We start from the raw sequence: 18,283 nt of genomic DNA, 5'->3' as shown, positions 1-18,283 counted from the left end.
CGTGATCCGCTGCGGCTTCCGTAGAGTAGTAACTTTCAAAATGGCGGCTCCTGTTGACAACGTGAGTAGAGCTCAGTGAGCTGCTGGTTATTAAAAACATCGATGTGATTTCTTTATACTTTAAACCAAAGTCTACCGCGGTTCTTAGGCTTGTTTTCTGAAACCGACCCTCCGTGGTTGGTCGTAGCAGTTTTTAAAATGAAGCTAACAGCTAGCCACGAGCTAACAGAGTTCTCCTGCCGCACTGGAAGTGTTGTGTTTGTACTGTGTCTGTGTGTCTTTGTGTTTCTGACTGTGGTTTGACTTTATCACAGGATTTAATTGAAAGTGATTTGCCAAAAGCTGTGGATCTGCTGAACAACCTCACTGAACAGGTACGACTACAACACGCTGATGTCACGTTTTCACCACGATCATCACTGACGAATTAAAGTCCAAACACAGCATGAAGTCATAAGTCTACTCAGGTTTAATACACGGTTAGTGACAGAGTAATACCGTCAGGGTTTATCATGAATGCAGCTTCCTGGAGCGGTAGGTGTGAGTCTTTGTCGCTGATAGAGGAGCTGTAACTCTTTCTCTTTTCTCTACAGGTGGCCTCAGTCACAAGTCATGTCCGTGAGCTGCTGACCAAGGTCAAGGATGGGACATTTAAGACATCACAGGTGAGCAGGGACTTTGTCACGTCTGTTATTGAAGATCAATTGATGAAAACTTTGTGGAACAGGCCAACATCTGCAGGTTCATACAGATGTGCTGGTTTGTCATTTGAGTGTTGAAGACTTTTCTTCATCCAGATATCAGCGAAGTTCTGTCTCTCTGTCTACTTTGTTTGAACATACAGCACTATGTCTTTTGTCCCTGTGTAATTTGTCCTCCCTGACTCTGTCCTCTCTCTGCAGGGTTTGTCCTTCCTGGACCTTCGCTATCACCTGCTGCTCTTCTACCTCCAGGACCTCACTCACCTGATCAGCATCAAGAGCGAGGGAGGCAAAATAAAAGACAGCGAAGCCTTGAACAGAGTGGTCACAATCAGAACGGTGAGACGTCACAATGATAATAACAATAACAAGATAATAACAATGACATCTGTTCATTCTCATCTGGTGCAGGTGGTTTATTATGTTGCCTCTTCGTTTTTTTAGGTTCTGGAGAAGATGCGACCCCTAGACAACAAACTCAAATACCAGATTGATAAACTGATTCGAACGGCTGTTACTGGAAGTTTAGGTGAGATGAGATGAATGCACTAATAAATCCTAAGTCTCCACAGCTATGTCAGAATCTCACACTCAGTAAATACATGTTAATGCCCAGTTACAATCTGCTGAGCAACATGTTGTCATCTAGTTACACATATGGAACAGTGAACACTGTGGTGCGAGGCTTGTTCACAGCAGCGTCTCATGTGTTTTATTTGCTTTTAGCTGAAAACGACCCACTGCAGCTGCGTCCCAATCCTGAGAATCTCATCAGCAAAGTAAGTCCTCAACGTCATAACACATCTGTATTCCCTGAATGTCCCATTGTTCCCTGTATGTGATTAATATTCATTAAAACCATCAGTCTACCACTGGCTGTATTAACAAAACACACATATAGTTTATAAATAGCGAAGAGATTTGTATGTGTCTAATTTATTCATCTTTGTGCATGATCAATCAATCAGCTGAATGAATCTGAGGAGTCTGAAGAAGAAGCTGAGACAACGACAGTCTCGGAGAAGAGAGCAGCGTACTCTAGTGGCAGGAAATATATTCCACCGAAGATTGCCCCAGTGCATTATGGTAAAGTTGTCTGTCTTTTTAAACAGCGTTCTCTTCTTTGCTTTCTTTTTCTGTGGAAGTTTGAAATGAGTGATGTGAATATTTATCCTCTACGGCAAAATTATTAACGCCACGGTTTCAGGATCAGGGCTGAAGCACGTCAGGCCCGATCACCATCAAAGTATTCTCCCTCATGATCTCATTGCTTGCTGTTGCCATTACGTCTTTGAAAACAGTTTGTCTCAGAAGTGCAATGAATCCTGGGATAGGTTGGGTTGGGAAATGGAGGCGTCGCTGTGACACAGTCAGTCTTTAAATGCAGCCTTTGAAGAATGTAGCCCTGACATGAGACCCTCACAGACTGGTCTGCCCACACAACTAAAACAAATCCTTGAGGAAACACTGAAGACTTCTTCTTTATAAGACCTCAATGGTTTTTATTCTGCAGACGGTGATATAACTGAGACCGACAAGAAGAAGGCTCAGGTGGAGCGTCAGCGGCAAGCTGCTCTGAGAAGCTCTGTGATCCAAGAGCTGAGACAACAATACAGCGACGCGCCCGAGGAGATCAGGGACAGACAGGACTTCCAGAGCGAACGGGAGAGCCGCGATGAGACACACCGGTGAGTCGCCTCCTTCTTATTATCGTCCTTTCTGTTCTCATCCAGTGACTGATACTTTGTGTTTCACAACCCGAATTTCGAAATGTTCTTTATTCTTTGTTCTAAATGGTCTTTTCTTCTTCTCAGGAAAAAATATGAGGAGTCGATGATGGTGCGTCTTAACGTACCAAAGCATCAGAAGAGCTCCAGGAAGAGAGGCACGATGGGCATGTCTGGTCAGCTGAGCGGTATAACACACTTCAGTGACATCTCAGCGCTGACGGGTGGCGAGGGCAGACAGGTGAGTTCTGACAGGACCTGAGGAGGAAACATCTGACGTTTAGTCCACACATTGTTCTGATGATGTAAACTCCACTTATCCTGCAGCAGACCAGCTGACCTGCATTTACTCAGGACTATTCAGGTTCCAGACTGAAGAGAACATAACGTTTAAAATAACTCATAATGACTATTTGCCCACACTTGATGTTTGACACAACTCTGCTGCTGCGGGTTGGTCTGAGATGACTGTTTTGTCTTTCTTGATGCAGGATGGGGAGGGTGCTCGTCCCAAGAAGAAGAAGAAACTCATGAAGAAGAAAACCAAGAGAAAAGGTAAGGACATAAATTCTTCTAAAGAGACAGAAAATGGGGTCAAACAATTTCAGCTCTTATTTTGAAATTCTATTGCTGCTTCTGCTCCGGCACCAGATGTGTAGAATCTGCATTTAGTCAAATGTTTACCAGTGTTTGTTACACCCCGACTATTTACTGTATCTGCTATATAACATTTTTTTAGGAACAAATTTTTCGAATAAAATATTTAATATCTCGTCTTCAGCGTGCTTTTGAAAATGTAGCACTGGCCTCATTACTTAAAATATTTCAGAAGCAAAGAATCTGCTCTTTTGTTTGAATTTTATTTTATCATTATAATCACCTATTTCTCTTTGCAGCCTTCAAGAAGCACAGATAGACCTGAAATGTGGCGTCCAGTGATGTATGAGCAGCTGATGGCGTCCATCATCATTTTAGTTCACTGTTTGCAGGACTGTACCATCGCTGTGTTAAACATGAATTCCCCGACACTTTTGTACATTCAGTGTTTTTGACATTGTGGAATAAAATTTACTGCAAGTCTAAGTTTAATTTTCCTCCATTAGAGGGCAGTCTCATCACCTCCTTATCAGAGGCCACACACAGATCATCATCCAGACAAAAACACAGCAGGTTTCATTTATAGATTCATATACTTATTTTTAAAACTCTGCTGCGTGACGATGAAGATTTAAACAGCAGGCGACATTTAGACATTGAAACTATTCAGTCCAGTTTGATCGTCAATGTCCTGAAGCTGCCAGATGTTGATATTAAAGGCCTTAATCACAACCTGCTGCTACACTCACACACCAGCCAGCTGACCACAAGGCAAACATGTGGCAAATGGTGTAAATAAAAATGATGGCTGAGTTTTATTTAGCTGTGTGGGTGTCAGGGTCCTGGAAATATGTGCACCGCTGTCACGACTTGCAGGGACACTCAGGACGGAGCAGCCGTTCTGTTTCAAAATGTCAACTGAGAGAACATCCAACCATCCATCTATCCCACTTTTTAAGTCAGACAGTGTCACAGGGTCAGAAACAAAACGCACTAGAACATGGGAAGAGCACGTTAATCCTGGTTAACATGGTGAAAACATTTGTCTAGTATATTTAAATTTTTTGTTATTCTTTCACATAACTAAGTGGAAATGTAAAATATAAAGTCTGTGAAATAATACATTACAGAAATTGTGAACCTCTTGGTTCATTATTTCCGCAACCTATACGGTACATGATGGTCGTGTCACATGACCACCCCAGCTCTCCTGTGGGATATTCATGTGCATCTATGACGACAGAAATTAAGACCATTATTGTTTTGCTCCTGAGGGGCAGTTTAAACAAAGAGCGCAAATGTGCTGTTGCTCAGGCAACTTTTGAACACGTCACATTAATCTTAGTGGCTCCACTCGATTAAAAAAGAGGCTCTGCCCTTTATTTACCCGTTGCCATGGAGTCTCAGTATTGGACCATTGACGACAGCTTTCATTCAGTCATCAGACACTTAACTGCATTAACTTAAATCAACACTTAGGACTTTCCATCTCAGGATTAATCAACTCGGCTGCTGCAGAGAAACTCACAGACACAAACTCATTTTTACACAATGTCTTTATTTTTTTTTTTCCCTACTTACAGACTCATGGGTTAAAAATTAAAATTAAAAAAAGCAAAACGTTTGTTGAAACCCACTCCCCTTTTCAAAAAGAAAAAAATAAGTCTCCACACAAACCCCCACCCCTGGCCTTCCCCACCCTAAAACATCAGCTCCGGCCCACTCCGTTTATTTTTTTATTAAATTAATGATCAATGCCGTTAGCTCGTCAGCCTTCCTCGGACAAGCCGTGACTGCACTGCGCCAAGTCAGAGAAAGGGGGCGCTATAAGGTCTGCACTGTACACCCTGGTCTCTGGTCCTGCCCTCCTCACTTTCTCTGCCACTCAGCTGCTGTTGGCTTCAGCTCTCTGGATAGAAATCATGTGTAGGGTTGGCTGCCGGTTACAGGCCGTCTGTACTGCAGTGTGTGTGTTTGAGTGTGTGTGTGTATGTGTGTGTATTAGTGTGAAAAGCACTAAAAAGCATCATCAGCGTTTGCTGTTGTAGTAAATGCCCCCTGCCGCGGGCCTGTGGTCGCCCTGCCCCCCGCCCCCCCACACGGACAGGATGGGGTGAGTGTGCATAGCGGGGGCGGAGAGAGAGAGGGACGCCGCGGAGACAGTGGGGGGGGGTGGCGCCACCTGGGGAGGGGTCGTCAGCCGCCACTGGTCCTGAAACCTGAAACGACAAGAAGTGGTCTAATATACAGAGAGAGGAGGGAGGGTGAGGAGGAGGAGGGGAGGGAGAAGGATCACAGAGGGAAAAGGGGTGGTGCATGGAGGAGGGGAGGAGGAGAGGGGGTGGTTGCACGAAATAAAAAAAGAAAACACTGATGCCTGTCGAAAGGATAAAATTAGCTTTAGCCATGCCTGAACTGAGGGAGAGGACCCCCACCCACAGGAAAGAAAAAAAACTATGCAAGAACAACCCCTCTGAATACTGAGGGTCCATCACTGTGCGGAGAAACACGTAATGAGACAGAGAGGAGTGAGGAGGGGGGGAGGGGGGGGGGAGAGAGCATGAGAAATAAGGTAGGGGTGAGAACGGCGGGCACAGAAGGGGTTGAAGGGGGGGAAGTAATAATCATAATACTCCAAACCACAATCTGGAAAACACAGCAACAACAACAACACTGGCTGGTGGAAGGTTCACATATGTACGATACATTAAAAAAAAAAAAAATGAACACGTTATCCTGTTGTTATTGCTGGCCCCCCCCCCCCCCCCAAAAAAAACCTAACCCGCCCCACCCGCTCCCTCCCACTTTTCTGGTGGTGGTGGAGGGTGAGTGGGTGGGTGGGCCGTGTCAGTGATGGAGGAGTGAAAGCGGGAGGTCACAGCCAGACCGAAGGAGACACATCTGCAGCCTGATATACCATCACAGCCCCCTCCCCAGAAAAACAAAACAAAAAAAACAAAGAAATCAGCCACCATGTTTTTCACCCCAGCGGCCAAACTGCTGATACCTTACCAGGGCTGACCGCATCAACCTCGGCACACGCACGCTCACACACAATCGCACACTGCGGCAGTCAGTCAGTCTCTGTCCACCACAGGGTTTCCTTTTTTTTTTTTCTTTTCTCTTTTTTCTCTCTCTTCTGGGGGTTCTCTTCTTTTTTTTTTATTGTTGGGGAGGAGGAGGAGAGGGGGGGAAGAGTTTTTTTCTGTGTGTGTGTGTGTGTGTTTGTGTTTGAGTGTGTGTGTGTTTTTTTAATGGGAACAGAGAGGGGCGATAGTAAGGGAGTGTAGGGGGAGGGAGGGGAGGGTGTTTAGTAAGGGGAATACCACGATGTTGTTCGCCCTCGGCCCCTGGAAAAGAGAGAGAAAAAGAGGGTGAGTTTTTTTCTGGTTGGCGACGACACCAACTTCCTGGTGTGATATAATATGAAGGTGTGTGTGTGTGTGTGTGTGTGTGTGTGTGTGGGCAGAGAAGGTTGACAGAAGATACTGATACTCAGAAATAAAGACATACCATCTTAAAGGTATTGTGCCTTTGTTACATATAATCAATATGCATTACAGTACAGAGCTGAGAGCAGCTGTGTGAGGAGAGGAAAAGTGTTTGGTTTCCAGATACAAAGAGAAAACAATTAAGAGTGTGAGTGTGTGAGTGTGTGAGTGTGTGAGTGTGTGAGTGTGTGTGTGTGTGTGTGTGTGCGCTGGGGGGTGAGGGTACAGCAAAGGCCCTCTCTCTCCCTCTTTCTCTCTCTCTAAGTCTCTCTGTGCGAGAGCCGCCTCTGGGGGTCACTGTGGGGAAACACCGTGAGGACAAACAGCACCACACATAAACCCCAGCAGGATGCCATGTACACACACACACATACACACACGACTGACAAGGTGGGTGACAGGACTCACAATTGTGTAACTTGTTTTACACAACACCTGACACACACACACACACACAAGACGGGCAGCAGCAGACCCTCAGTACATCCTGAGAGGAACACACACACATCATTCAGTGGTAAACAAACAGGTCACACTGGGACTTTAACCAGTGGTCAGTAGCTTGATGCTGAGGTCAGGCTGCAGTAATGAACCCTCGTTTCTGGGTGTGAACATTGTAACGGTGAATCTGAGTGGGAGTGTGTGTGTGTGTGTGTGTGTGTGTGTGTGTGTGTGTGTGTGTTCGCGTCTGTGTGTGTAGGATAATGTACATGCAAAAGACACACTCCACATAAGCACAAATAAAACAAAAAAAGCTTCTTCCACATCACAAGTCTACGAGTCTTCTGGCTCACATTAAATCTTTCCTTTTCACTGTGCCAACTTGGGAAGATTACTGATGATGTTGATGAATGTGAAAACAGAGAAACATACTTTCGGACCTAAAGTGCTGAACAAATGCCACCACGAGGCTCTCCCTCAGCCTGCGTAGAAAACACTGTTAAATCTTACAAAACCAAGCCAATCAACACTTTGGCACCTTTATCAATATCACAGAAATCCTCCCAAGCTCACAACAGGTCAAAACAAAGATTGTGAACACTGCTTTTGTTCCCACAACAAGACAAGGCACCAGTGAAGTGTCATAAGTTTCACATCAGTCTGCAGCTCAGTCTTGGACTGGTGATGAATTCCTGCTGTTACAATCAACTAAGGGATCAAGGCCAGTTCCAGTGGAAGGCTGCGCTTCACTACGTACTCTTCTCCGTGGCTGAGGACTACTAAGTAACCAGCATTGTTACATTCACAATGTAACAGACCTGCCAACCTTCAAAAAACATTTTGGACTGTCAGCTTATGCAAAGAAATACTCATGTATGTCTGTGTGCAGGGGGTAGGCGTATTCTTGTCATATTAACAAATCTCTACATCTTACAACAACGAGCACTTCGTGTTATTCTTCATTCATGTCTGTCCAATCATATGAAGTGTCCCTTTGAAGGAGTCTAATAAGAAAGTATTATGTGTATTTTGTTGTAAAAGAATATGAATCACATTGGCCAAAAACATGTTTTATGAGGTCACAGTGACCTTTACTTTTCACAACTAATTTCTAATGAATTCAGCCTTGATTTCAATGAAGTGAACATCTGGATCGCCCCCTGGTGGCTGACTGCAGCATTGGTCATAAACCTGGCCTCCTCCATGCAAGAAAGAATGTGGTCCAAACTAAAATAATCTAAGTACTAGTTATATAAAAACTTTCCAAGGATGATGTCTATTATTTTAGTTAGTAAATGTTCATGTTTCTGATAAGTTTGATCATAATTTGTAATAAAAGCTAAAAGAACAGGGTGAAACATTGTGACTGAGCTGAATGATTGGTCGGTCCTTGATACTGCAGCCTCTAATCTCGACTGAAGACTGGATCCAAAACATGTCACTGGCACAACATGGTAGCGCCCACGTTTAGGACTTTTGACTTAATTTTTGTACAATGGCAGGAAGTTGAGACATTACAAATCAGCATTCATGAGATATTATGTTGCAAGTGGGACAGACTGAAAACTGAAAAACTTGATGCCTCAGACTGCAACAGTTGCAGGGCATGGAAATGCAAAAAATTCTTCTCTTATCTGCTAACCCTCGATGACTCAAGTCAATATTAGTATTGTCCAGAATGCACTTTTGTTGGTTCAGCAGTCTGGCAATGGCCTGTTAACTTAAGGGGGATTTCTGCAACTTAATTCAACTTTCCACCCATCAAACGCTTTTTAATGGTCTTGGCGAGTGAAACGCTCGTTGGTGTACACTAAGAACTGCAAAATTATTCAACCAAACAGTGTATAGTGAAATTCACAAGGCATTATTACAGTCACCAGGTTCAGTTTGATGCCACTGTCTGAACAATAGGAGTTCAGTAAGTTAACTACTCATTAATTTCTTGGTTCCTGGAGATGCAGGTTAATAACAAATCAACTGTGTGCCTTGTCTTGCAGCTCAGCAAAATCCCAGTGAGTGAAAAGGCAGGGTTAGGAGTACACAGAGCAATAGAGAGATTCTGACCTTGGCCTTCAGACTCTTTCTCACAAAGAAATTAACAGAGATGTAACCTTTCCTAGCAGTTACGTAAGGCAGTTTTGCAGGATGGAAATTCTTTGCACAAATACTCCAATCAAGGGCAAAAAATAAAAACAAGATAAGACAGGCTAAACAGGCGCTTATCAGAGTAACTTGGCAAACTGGTCATCGCTATAATAGCAACCTCTGCATAAAGACTTTTAGACTCAAATTAACTGCTAAAACATAAAGGTATTAAGGAAGAGCCAAGGCCAAAAGGACCCAGGCGATGTTTAAATCAGAACCTCTCTGTTTCACGGCTCAGTGCATGTGTGAGGGAGCTGGCATGCTGATCAACCTGACTGACACCACACCGCCTCTCAGTCTCAACAGGAAAAAAAAACAAGATGGCTCCACAGACAGAGCTCCACCATGGGGCTTATATGGAGTGCGATTATAAGTAGCCCTGATTACTCACTGCCTACAGTCAGTTTACATAAAAGGGGCAGTGGGTTAGCTTCTTCGTTCCACCCACACGTTCTCACATTATTTTTTACATCGTCTCATCAACAGAAACTGCAGCTCCAGTTTGAAGTCAACCCCTGTGATTTAATCACATGCTGTAAACACCAGATTTGCAGTGACAAACCCCACATGACCTTCTAATAGAAACAGGGCCCCACAGCAGAGCTCTGAAGCAGAGCCCTTTAAAACCAAGAAATCCCTGTGTCTTTTTAAACGCTGTGTTTAGAACCTCTCAAGGAACCCAGTGCACAACACTCTGATCGACGTCAGGCCCTCTCTGTGGTTCACTATGGATCAAGGTACTGGCAGACCATACTGCAGTTTTAACACCAGCCGTGGCATTGTGTTTTCCACCATCATGAAGTTCTGAACATACTGGAGCGTCAGTGCATTAGCTGAACGAGTTATTGTCATCAGGTCAAACAGCTCAAACCTGAGGAATGAGAATTGTTTTGCACTCCACCATTAATGGTCCAATTACAAAAGGAACCACATTCTTTCCAAAAGACAAAAGACCAACAAGCCCAGCTTTGTACCAGAACATTTCAGGTGACTGACTGGGTGCTGACGTAAAAACAGCTTAGACTTGGGCTACGTCGACGCTGTTTCTGATGCCGAGCTGAAAATCCTCGTCTGGTTTGTTATCATTTTCATTTGAAAAGAAAATATATATTAGTGTGGACGTTTTCTTACAGAGTGCATTAGAGACCTGGGAAGAAAAAAGTGATGTGCACTGGGTAAGTTTGCCTCCAATGAAATGGTTTCATGTGATGCGGCATGCAATGAGCCCCTCCGCCCCACAACTCATGTGATCCTGTTCTAACCAAAGTTCTAATACAAACTGTCTGCCACAGAAATAGTCCCTCAACGTAAACAATGATAACTACTTATTGCACCATGAAGGATCCGTCAATTACTACCGATAAAATAAATAGGTACCATCAGTAAATGTGACGTAAATTCTTACAAATCTCTCTTTATATAAAAACTTGATTTAAATTGTTATATTTAGACTGCATAGAAAATTTGACTTTAAATGTATTGAAATGTTTACTTCCTGTTCTTTCAAAGTGCTTAGATTGTACTTACCTCCTCTATGATACCTAATCAGGAAGGACATTTCCTTGTTCTGCCTATCCAGTCCTTCAGATGTGACCAAATTTAAAAGGCCCAAACTGTTCAATTCCTTAGTTTCTCCATATCTGCATCCCTCTTCTATAACTACATCTGGTGCTCTTTTCCCTGTCTCCCTTTCTTTCAGTGCCAACAAGCGGGTGCAGTTTCGTCCCGGGTGTGAAAGGGGAGGCGCCTCGGCGTTGGCTCACCTGAAGGCCCGTCCTCTGCCTCTGGGTGGTGTGTAACCACTGTAGTATCGTGCGCGCGACGAGAAGCTTCCTCCCCGTGATCGAAAGCGAGCCCGAGGAAAGCCACGGTCTGTGGTGCTGATGCCTGGTCTGTTTGTTCTTTTAGCGCCCACCTGAGGAGAGGTTACAGAAACAAGGCAACAATTAAAACAAAAAGGCATTAAAATCAAAATACCATGGAAGTACTGACAGCTGACGAGGTGTTTCAGGAGCTCCCTTACTGCAAGTGTTGGGCTTTTTAACTTTGCAGAACTTTACAAACACACTTAAGGAAATAAAAACTTGGGGAGCATAATATGTCCTCTGATATAAGACTTCTTAACTCGGGAGTCAGAAGGTAAGACTTTTTTTTTTTTTTTTTTTTTTTAAACGGTACACAATGAATCAACTCCCACCAACCTGACAGACACTTGCTCCAACACTGCTGACTGTGATTACTATCATACATTCAGTTCATTTTGTAAACACACAAGTATTCACACTTTTTACACTTCACATCACCCTATTCGCCATTTCCTCACAATTGAAAACCTCTTACCTTTATCTGCCTTCCTCTGAAAAGGGACTCATCCAAAGCCATGGCTGTCCTAACAGACTCTTTGTCTGCAAACTCGATGTAGGCAAACCTGCAGAATGAAAGCAGAGTCACTCCACTGCAGCAGCACTCAGAGGTAAACAAGCAGCAACATGCAGAGAATATCATGGCTTATTATAGGCACAACAATGCTGTATTTTGTTAACATTTCCCAATGTTTCTGTTGGAAGCTACAGTGACTTTTCACCACGGCCACTATACAGAGGATTCCACACAGACACACAGGGCCTGTTCATGAAAGTAAGTTTAACATAATCTGACTCGAAATAAAATCTGACTTGATGCTGGAAAGTGTTTGGTTCTTGATCAGTTGCTCTAATTTAGTTCAGTTGACTGAGTTAAGTGTTTGCCAGGTGAATGAATAAAAATCATCAGAAGGCGCTCTGATACTGTGACTCACCATGGCAACAAGTAAAAGGGAAGCGCCCCAATTTTAATTCAGGGGAGCCACAAGATGAATGTGTGACTTTAATGCACAAAAACACTATTGAAAACACTAAAGGGGGAGTGATATTGATGCTGACAGTTTCATTGATGAAAACAATGATGCAAATGATAATGAAGATTCCGACCCAAGTGATGTTTCTGCTGACGAAAACTCAGTGAGTAAGAGACATCTTGGACATGATATGAACCAAATGAATGAGGAGGTGAAGCTTGTTCAGCCTCAGCGGGAGACAGAGACAAACTAAGTTTGTTGCAGAAAAGCTGCCAGCGAACAGGTCAGAGTCACAGAGACAGTAACCATGGTAACTGAAAACTCAGTCTTCTCCTCATCCTCTAAGCCCACTTTCTGGAATACACCCTGGCTCCTTTTTTTTTTTAAACACACAAATAAAATGGTTGCCAAGATGTGCAACCACAACTGACAACATTGTGTAGCAATGGTCCAAAAGACACCACATTCAACCATCCAGCAGTGAGAGTGTGCTAATTTCTTTACAGATAACCACATATCATCCACACATCAACTACCACATAGTGAAAAGGTTAGAATGGTAGTTTTTACCCCTTGGGATGCCCTGTGTATTTGTCACAGAGGATGGTGACTCTGTTTACTGAACCGCAGCCATGAAAATGAGCCTCAAGCTCTTCTGCAGTGGCACCGTAGTCCACCTGTAGACACAAAGGGTAAAGGTCAGACATCAGGAGTAGTTCATATGCATTTAAGAAACAACTATACAGACAGCAATGTAGTGCGGCTATAAAGAGTATATAGCTCTCTTGAAGTTGTTAGATTCACAATAAATGGGTTTAAAATGCGAAACACTGAACCAAATAAATTGTCTCAAACTGAAGAAAAAAAACATTCTTCAACACAAACTGATATCTTATAACTATCACCACAGATGGGCCTACTGTTTTTAAAAGTCCAATAGTAACTACGTTGATCAGGCGCATCAGCGTCAATTGTCCGTTCCCACACAAAATCTTCATTGTGGAGATAAAGTTACATCTTAACTTCAAATGTCAGTGTCACAATATGTTTAAATATTCCACCAGGAGGCTACAAGACAACTCTGAAGAGACATCGGTGTCTGTGGTTGAGACTGGAAACAAAACCTGTTGGTCGTGTTCCGTGACCAGTTCACTGCTTCATAGGATTGTTTCACAGAAGTCACACAGGAAACTTGCATAGTTCAGAACACAATGAGGTCTGTCAAGAAAAGTGTCTTTCAAATAGCAATTATAAAGTCCTGGGATGCAGGAGTTGATCACTTTTCTTTCAGAGTTACTTCAAAGAGCTCGAATGGAGAGTGATTGTGGAGTGATCTTTAAAAAGGTACAACAAGACAAACATGGCCAAAAATAAAGTATGTATGACACAAAGAGACAGTTACTCACATTTCCGACATAAATAGATCTGCCATCTGCTTCCATCTTCTCCTCGATGGACATGATGACAGGGCCTACTGCAGGAGTGGTCACGGAGACAAAATATTTCAATGAAACCAGGTTGTGTTGTTTCTGACTTATTGTTATAAAACCAAGTTTCTACAGTGTGTCTTGCTTTAGTACACGATGAACTGGTTTGGGGCTACCTAAATTATTAATTCTCTCCACCTTGCATATTAGCTTAATAAAACACCAGCTCTTCATATTTTGCTGAATATTAAAGTCTGAATTTAATTTCCTATGATGTACACTTTGATGAGTAGGTGGAGCATTAAGTGATAGACCTATATTTTTCATGTAGCAAAATGTTAATAGTTGCAATTCACAGCAAATTCTCTATCATTATAGATATAACAGAACCCTGTCACAGAATGAAATGACTCTATCCAACCCTGACCGTGGCACAACAGGACTCAGGGCAGACAAGGACACATAGATGTTTTCGTAATAGATCCATTATCATGGTCTAAAGCAGCAGTACTGTAATAAATTCTCTCTGTGAAGGTCAGCATGTTCAGTTTTTACTTAGTTGATTCAACTGTATGATAATGTTTGAGGCTGCAGGATCAATGTATTACACAGCATTATGTGTGTGTTCCTGATTATGACTGTCAGTGTGGGTTCACCAGTTAAAAGTGACATATGGTAAAACGGTTCTGATTATTTTGAGATTATTGTGGTATGGCAGAAAGACAGGATATGTGGACATATGGTGAGAAAGAAGTGATCTACTTCTAATGCATATACACACCTGGTGGGGGGCTCAGGTTCATCTGTTTCTCCACCTCGTTCTGCAGCTCCTTTAGCTTCTCTGCCTCTTCCTCCATCTCTCGGACCCGAGCTTTGATTGCCTCCAGCTCCTGCAAAGCAGACACCGCTTCGTTTAGAGCTCTCACACAGAAACATGAACATGTCAATGTCACAGTGATAAAATCTGATCACTGCACTAACAAGTTCTGACCACGTACAAATACAACCATGAAAATGCAGTCCTGAGAAAAAGACACCATAACACCCCCTGATAACTGAACAGCAGTTAGGATTTTGCAGCATGATGTTGTACCTGTGAGCGCTGCTGCTGTTTTAACACGCCTTCAATCTAAAACTGTGCAGGTGTTTAACTTGTTTCTGCCCAAACATAATAATCCACACTCTAGGACTCTGCGCCTTCATTGTGGTTGCACTGTTTTCCCAGTGGTTGCACATTTCCACACAGTTGTTTTCACTATCCAGACTAAATTTGGAAGACACCGCCTCTTGCAACTTGACCCTAAAGCAATGAACTAAAAGTGCCTCATCCGGCCATAACACTGTCCGGCTGCAATTAAAACATAATGGCTACTACTTAATGACCCAAATGACGAGGACACATTGCTTTGACCTCACGCACCTGATCGTGGGCATTTGCTACTTGTACATCAATCAGTAAAACTACCATGTTGCAGCAGAAACCCAATCAAACCCCGTTTTGGAAACACAGTCTGGATGGTATTTTGGGGTAATGGGGTCAGAGGACAAGCGTGAACACCACACAACGACGACACACCACATTAAATATTCCTGTGGTGAGCACAGAGATGGGAGACGACCCTCCTTGTCTGACAGTGCTGCACTGCAGCACAGTGGAGTCACTCTCGCTGCATCCACAGCTGCTGCATGTGCTGGCGGTTTGTAATGTAAAGCTGCGGGGGTCACAGACAGACCATGAGATGATAAAATGAGTAAATCTGCACGATAGTGTCGTGGTTGCATGATGTGCACGATATAACCTGACACATCACATGTCAACAAGCTGCAGCTCCACGATCACACCGAGGAGAGGAGAGGGATCCACACACACACATTCGGAGCCGGGCTGCTGGGATGAGACACCCGACACCGATGTGAGTCGCGTTTTTGTCGCACATTCCGTGACCCCCTGCCCTCCCTCCTTCCTCGATCACTCCAACAAAACAGTACGGATGCAATAACCCAGCCCCTCAAATACCGCAGACCGATGCTTCTGCGTCGACTGTCTATTACATCCTCCCTGCAGCCAACCTGCACAAGACCACGATTCAAAATAAATTCACCAGCTATGACTGTGCGATCGTCCACCATCACCACACAGATCTCATGTCCCGCTGATGCCTGACACCAGATGTGGTCTAACGCGACCGACGGAGCTGGTCAGGTGCACAGGAGCCATCTCCACCCCAGCTTTGTTAGAAGCGGCTGGCTTGTTAGCTAGCCAGAGCCCCGGTTATCTGCTGGTAACGGCTGTAGAGAGCAGTCTAACCGCCAGCTCCATGTGCAAATGTCGCATTCTATCTTTTGGCTGGCGATAATGGCCGACGGGTCGCCGGTCATTTCAATTGCAGCATATGATGCCTCGGTGGGCTAATGATAGCCCTCCGCCGCTGGGTCATTAGCACGAGCACACCCCGGCGCTGGAAACGCAGCCCCGGGGCTGAAGAAAGGTGTCGGTGAGCCGGATAAAAACATTCCGTTACCGTAAGCAGGTCGCCTTCCCGAGGAGATGCACTCGCACCACGGAGGCCTGTCCTACCCTCGCCCCGGACGCTCTCCTGCTTCTCCGTCTCGCATTTTTTTCGTGCCGAGGATTTTTTCTCCCCCAACGGCTCGAGCTGCTCCCTGGCGCAGAGAAACTGGTGCCGCTGTTGCGCCAAGATGGCTGCCAGCACCACGCATGTCACCACCCATTTTTACTGCACTGCGTGAACCACAATGGCGGTTAATGTCGACCAGGCGAGAGTAGTAACGCACACGGCATGTGACCCTGGATCGGTGAAAGAAAAAAAAGCAACCAAGCCATCCTCCTGTTTACACAAACTGATCCGACCTGACCACAGCGTGCCCCGGTCTCCATGTGGGCTCACGGGGCTCAGACAATGCCCTTCACTTACCGGGTCTTCGATCGCGGCCTCTCCCTCTTCTAACCCCGGTTCTTCATCGCCGACACCCGGGTCTTCCAACTCGGGATGTCCGGGGTCTGAATCTAGTAGGGATTCCTCCGTCAGTCCGTTACCGAACTCCGCCATCGCCCTGATCCAGCTGTTCCGACGCTCCTCGTGGCCAAACCGACGCTGCAGGCCCCGACTCTCACGCGGGGGTAACGTTATAGTGAGCGGGGCGACGTAGAGAAAAAAAACGGCGGAAAACGCCGCTCGGTAAAGTTAAAATGCGGAATAAACTGCGGGCGAGAGTTGCAGCCACTTCTCGAACAGCACACAACGAAGGCCGGGGGCTACCGTCTGACCCGCTGCCTCCAGGTTCTGGTCCTGGTTCCCGGTTTATTTACTAAAAGTGTGAACGCGGAAAGACGAGGACGCGGTTCCGTCCCTCCACTCCAGACATGGAAGCCAGGGGCGGAGCTACGCGGCACTGCAGCCGTAAAAACTCTCGATCCCATTGGCCAACGCACGATTCGTCAAAAACCTCAGTGGCGTCTGCCGCGTTCCTATTGGCTAGCCCAGCAGGACGTTCCGGTTCCCCCACATGTCATACGTGGTTTCGATTGGACTAAATAGCTGTCGATCAAATCCTGACAGCTGTAAGTCAATTGGTCGAGACAATTGTTGATTAGATCGATATCGAGCATGTAATGTTATTCTGAAAGAAAGAAGCCGTGAAATCTCATCATGAGAACTTGTTTTCAATGTATCTACAGGTATGAGGGAATTTAAAAGAAAAAACTATAAGAAAAATGGAACAGCAACATTTTAATCAGTTAAAAAACTTCTCAGTATACAATACAATATACAGAGAAGGTATAAATTAGAGTGGAATGTTGAGGGGGGGGGCATTAAAATAGATAACCTGCCATGGGAAGGTAAATACAGTTTAATCCCAGCTATCTAATTTGGTGGGATTAAAAAAAGAAAACATTAGTAGTAGTAGTAGTGTCTGGGGAGATTCTCAGTTATCCAGGTCATAGTATATCCAAATGCTAAAATCAGGTCAACTGTACTCAACCAAGTCCAATTGACTGTTTTTAGCACTTTGATAGTAATAGTAGTATTCCTTAGACTACTTTAAGTGTAATTTATATGAATTAAAAAAACATTTTTTGTTTTGCCAGACACTTCAAATGTTACATGTCTCAATAAATATGAAAATGTAGCCTGAATAATTTTGATTTCAAACAGTCAAAGGTACATCTAGTCCAGAGTTGTTAATACTCTAACAAATTACCACTAGCTTCCATTAAGTCAGCTATACATCATACATTTCTCACATTCCAGTCTTCACAATAATATACAAATGTCAATAAATATAGTGACATGGGGAAACCCTGAGGGATCTACATTAATCTTAAAGCTGGAAGTGCTGTTTGTCAGTGTGACACAGCTGCTCATATTCTGATATAGTCCATGAACTAGATTCCTACATTTTACTTCAGAATGTATTAGGCACCAAAAACACCACTGCGGACACCCTACACAGTCAGAGGCTTTATAGAAAAACAATTACATTTATCAGGAGTATATTATTGTGGATTTATCTTTAAGAAACCGGATTGGGTTTTGTGAAGTAAAATTTGAAATCCCTGTTTGATGAGCAGTGAAAATGTAGGTTAGCAGTTTGTAGTCGGACTTTCTAAGAGTATTACTCTTCTGTTTTCTACTAATCTGGGCTCTTTGTTCGGCTTTGGGACAGTAATCCCTTTTTTATTATGGATAGACATACAAGTTTCAAATATTTCCATAAAAACTTGATAGTTTTTTAATTTCTTCCCAGATACAGTATGTTTATAAAGATCTCCTGAGACTCGTCTGTTCCAGAGCCTTTAATAGGAGAGAGGTGACCAATCACAGCACTAATTCTGTTTAAAAATGTACAACAATCCCTATGAGAAAATTTAGAACTGTAAAACAAGCTATATAGA

At 43.9% G+C, this 18,283-nt stretch overlaps 2 protein-coding genes across 9 annotated transcripts; one reads left to right on the top strand and one right to left on the bottom strand.

Annotated features, from left to right (window-relative positions):
• On the top strand, nucleotides 1–3,511 carry ngdn (neuroguidin, EIF4E binding protein). The gene is made up of 11 exons (XM_020087220.2): nucleotides 1–61; nucleotides 315–374; nucleotides 594–665; nucleotides 903–1,040; nucleotides 1,146–1,230; nucleotides 1,428–1,480; nucleotides 1,670–1,787; nucleotides 2,215–2,389; nucleotides 2,516–2,669; nucleotides 2,920–2,983; nucleotides 3,325–3,511. Exons 1-11 carry the CDS (start codon nucleotides 41–43, stop codon nucleotides 3,342–3,344), a joined length of 960 nt encoding a protein of 319 aa, XP_019942779.2. The 5' UTR covers nucleotides 1–40; the 3' UTR covers nucleotides 3,345–3,511.
• A 1,052-nt stretch (nucleotides 3,512–4,563) lies between these two features.
• pabpn1 (poly(A) binding protein, nuclear 1) lies at nucleotides 4,564–16,802 on the bottom strand. 8 transcript variants are annotated; one of them, XM_020087620.2, is made up of 7 exons: nucleotides 16,302–16,802; nucleotides 14,147–14,255; nucleotides 13,345–13,412; nucleotides 12,509–12,615; nucleotides 11,443–11,530; nucleotides 10,866–11,017; nucleotides 4,564–6,375 (listed from the first exon to the last, which is right to left on the bottom strand). In XM_020087620.2, exons 1-7 carry the CDS (start codon nucleotides 16,434–16,436, stop codon nucleotides 6,336–6,338), a joined length of 699 nt encoding a protein of 232 aa, XP_019943179.1. In that variant the 5' UTR covers nucleotides 16,437–16,802; the 3' UTR covers nucleotides 4,564–6,335. The 8 variants fall into 8 exon arrangements, with proteins under 8 accessions (XP_019943179.1, XP_069368850.1, XP_019943177.1 ...); XM_069512749.1 differs by having other exon boundaries at nucleotides 4,564–5,519; XM_020087618.2 differs by having other exon boundaries at nucleotides 4,564–5,244.
• Between the last annotated feature and the right edge of the window lie 1,481 nt (nucleotides 16,803–18,283).

Source organism: Paralichthys olivaceus, chromosome 17, assembly GCF_024713975.1.
Source record: "Paralichthys olivaceus isolate ysfri-2021 chromosome 17, ASM2471397v2, whole genome shotgun sequence".
In the NCBI taxonomy this organism is placed as follows: domain Eukaryota; kingdom Metazoa; phylum Chordata; class Actinopteri; order Pleuronectiformes; family Paralichthyidae; genus Paralichthys; species Paralichthys olivaceus.
Note: the sequence above shows the minus strand (reverse complement) of the source record. Positions and strands in the feature narration are given on the sequence as shown.

Coding starts and splice junctions, on each gene's coding strand:
- ngdn (XM_020087220.2), top strand. CDS start 41: ATGGCGGCTCCTGTTGACAAC. Junction 1,788..2,214: donor GATTGCCCCAGTGCATTATG/GTAAAGTTGTCT, acceptor TTTATTCTGCAG/ACGGTGATATAACTGAGACC. Junction 2,984..3,324: donor GAAGAAAACCAAGAGAAAAG/GTAAGGACATAA, acceptor TTCTCTTTGCAG/CCTTCAAGAAGCACAGATAG.
- pabpn1 (XM_020087618.2), bottom strand. CDS start 16,436: ATGGCGGAGTTCGGTAACGGACTGACGGAGGAATCCCTACTAGATTCA. Junction 14,256..16,301: donor AGGCCGCGATCGAAGACCCG/GTAAGTGAAGGG, acceptor TCTGCTTTGCAG/GAGCTGGAGGCAATCAAAGC. Junction 11,531..12,508: donor TACACAGGGCATCCCAAGGG/GTAAAAACTACC, acceptor TTCATTCTGCAG/GTTTGCCTACATCGAGTTTG.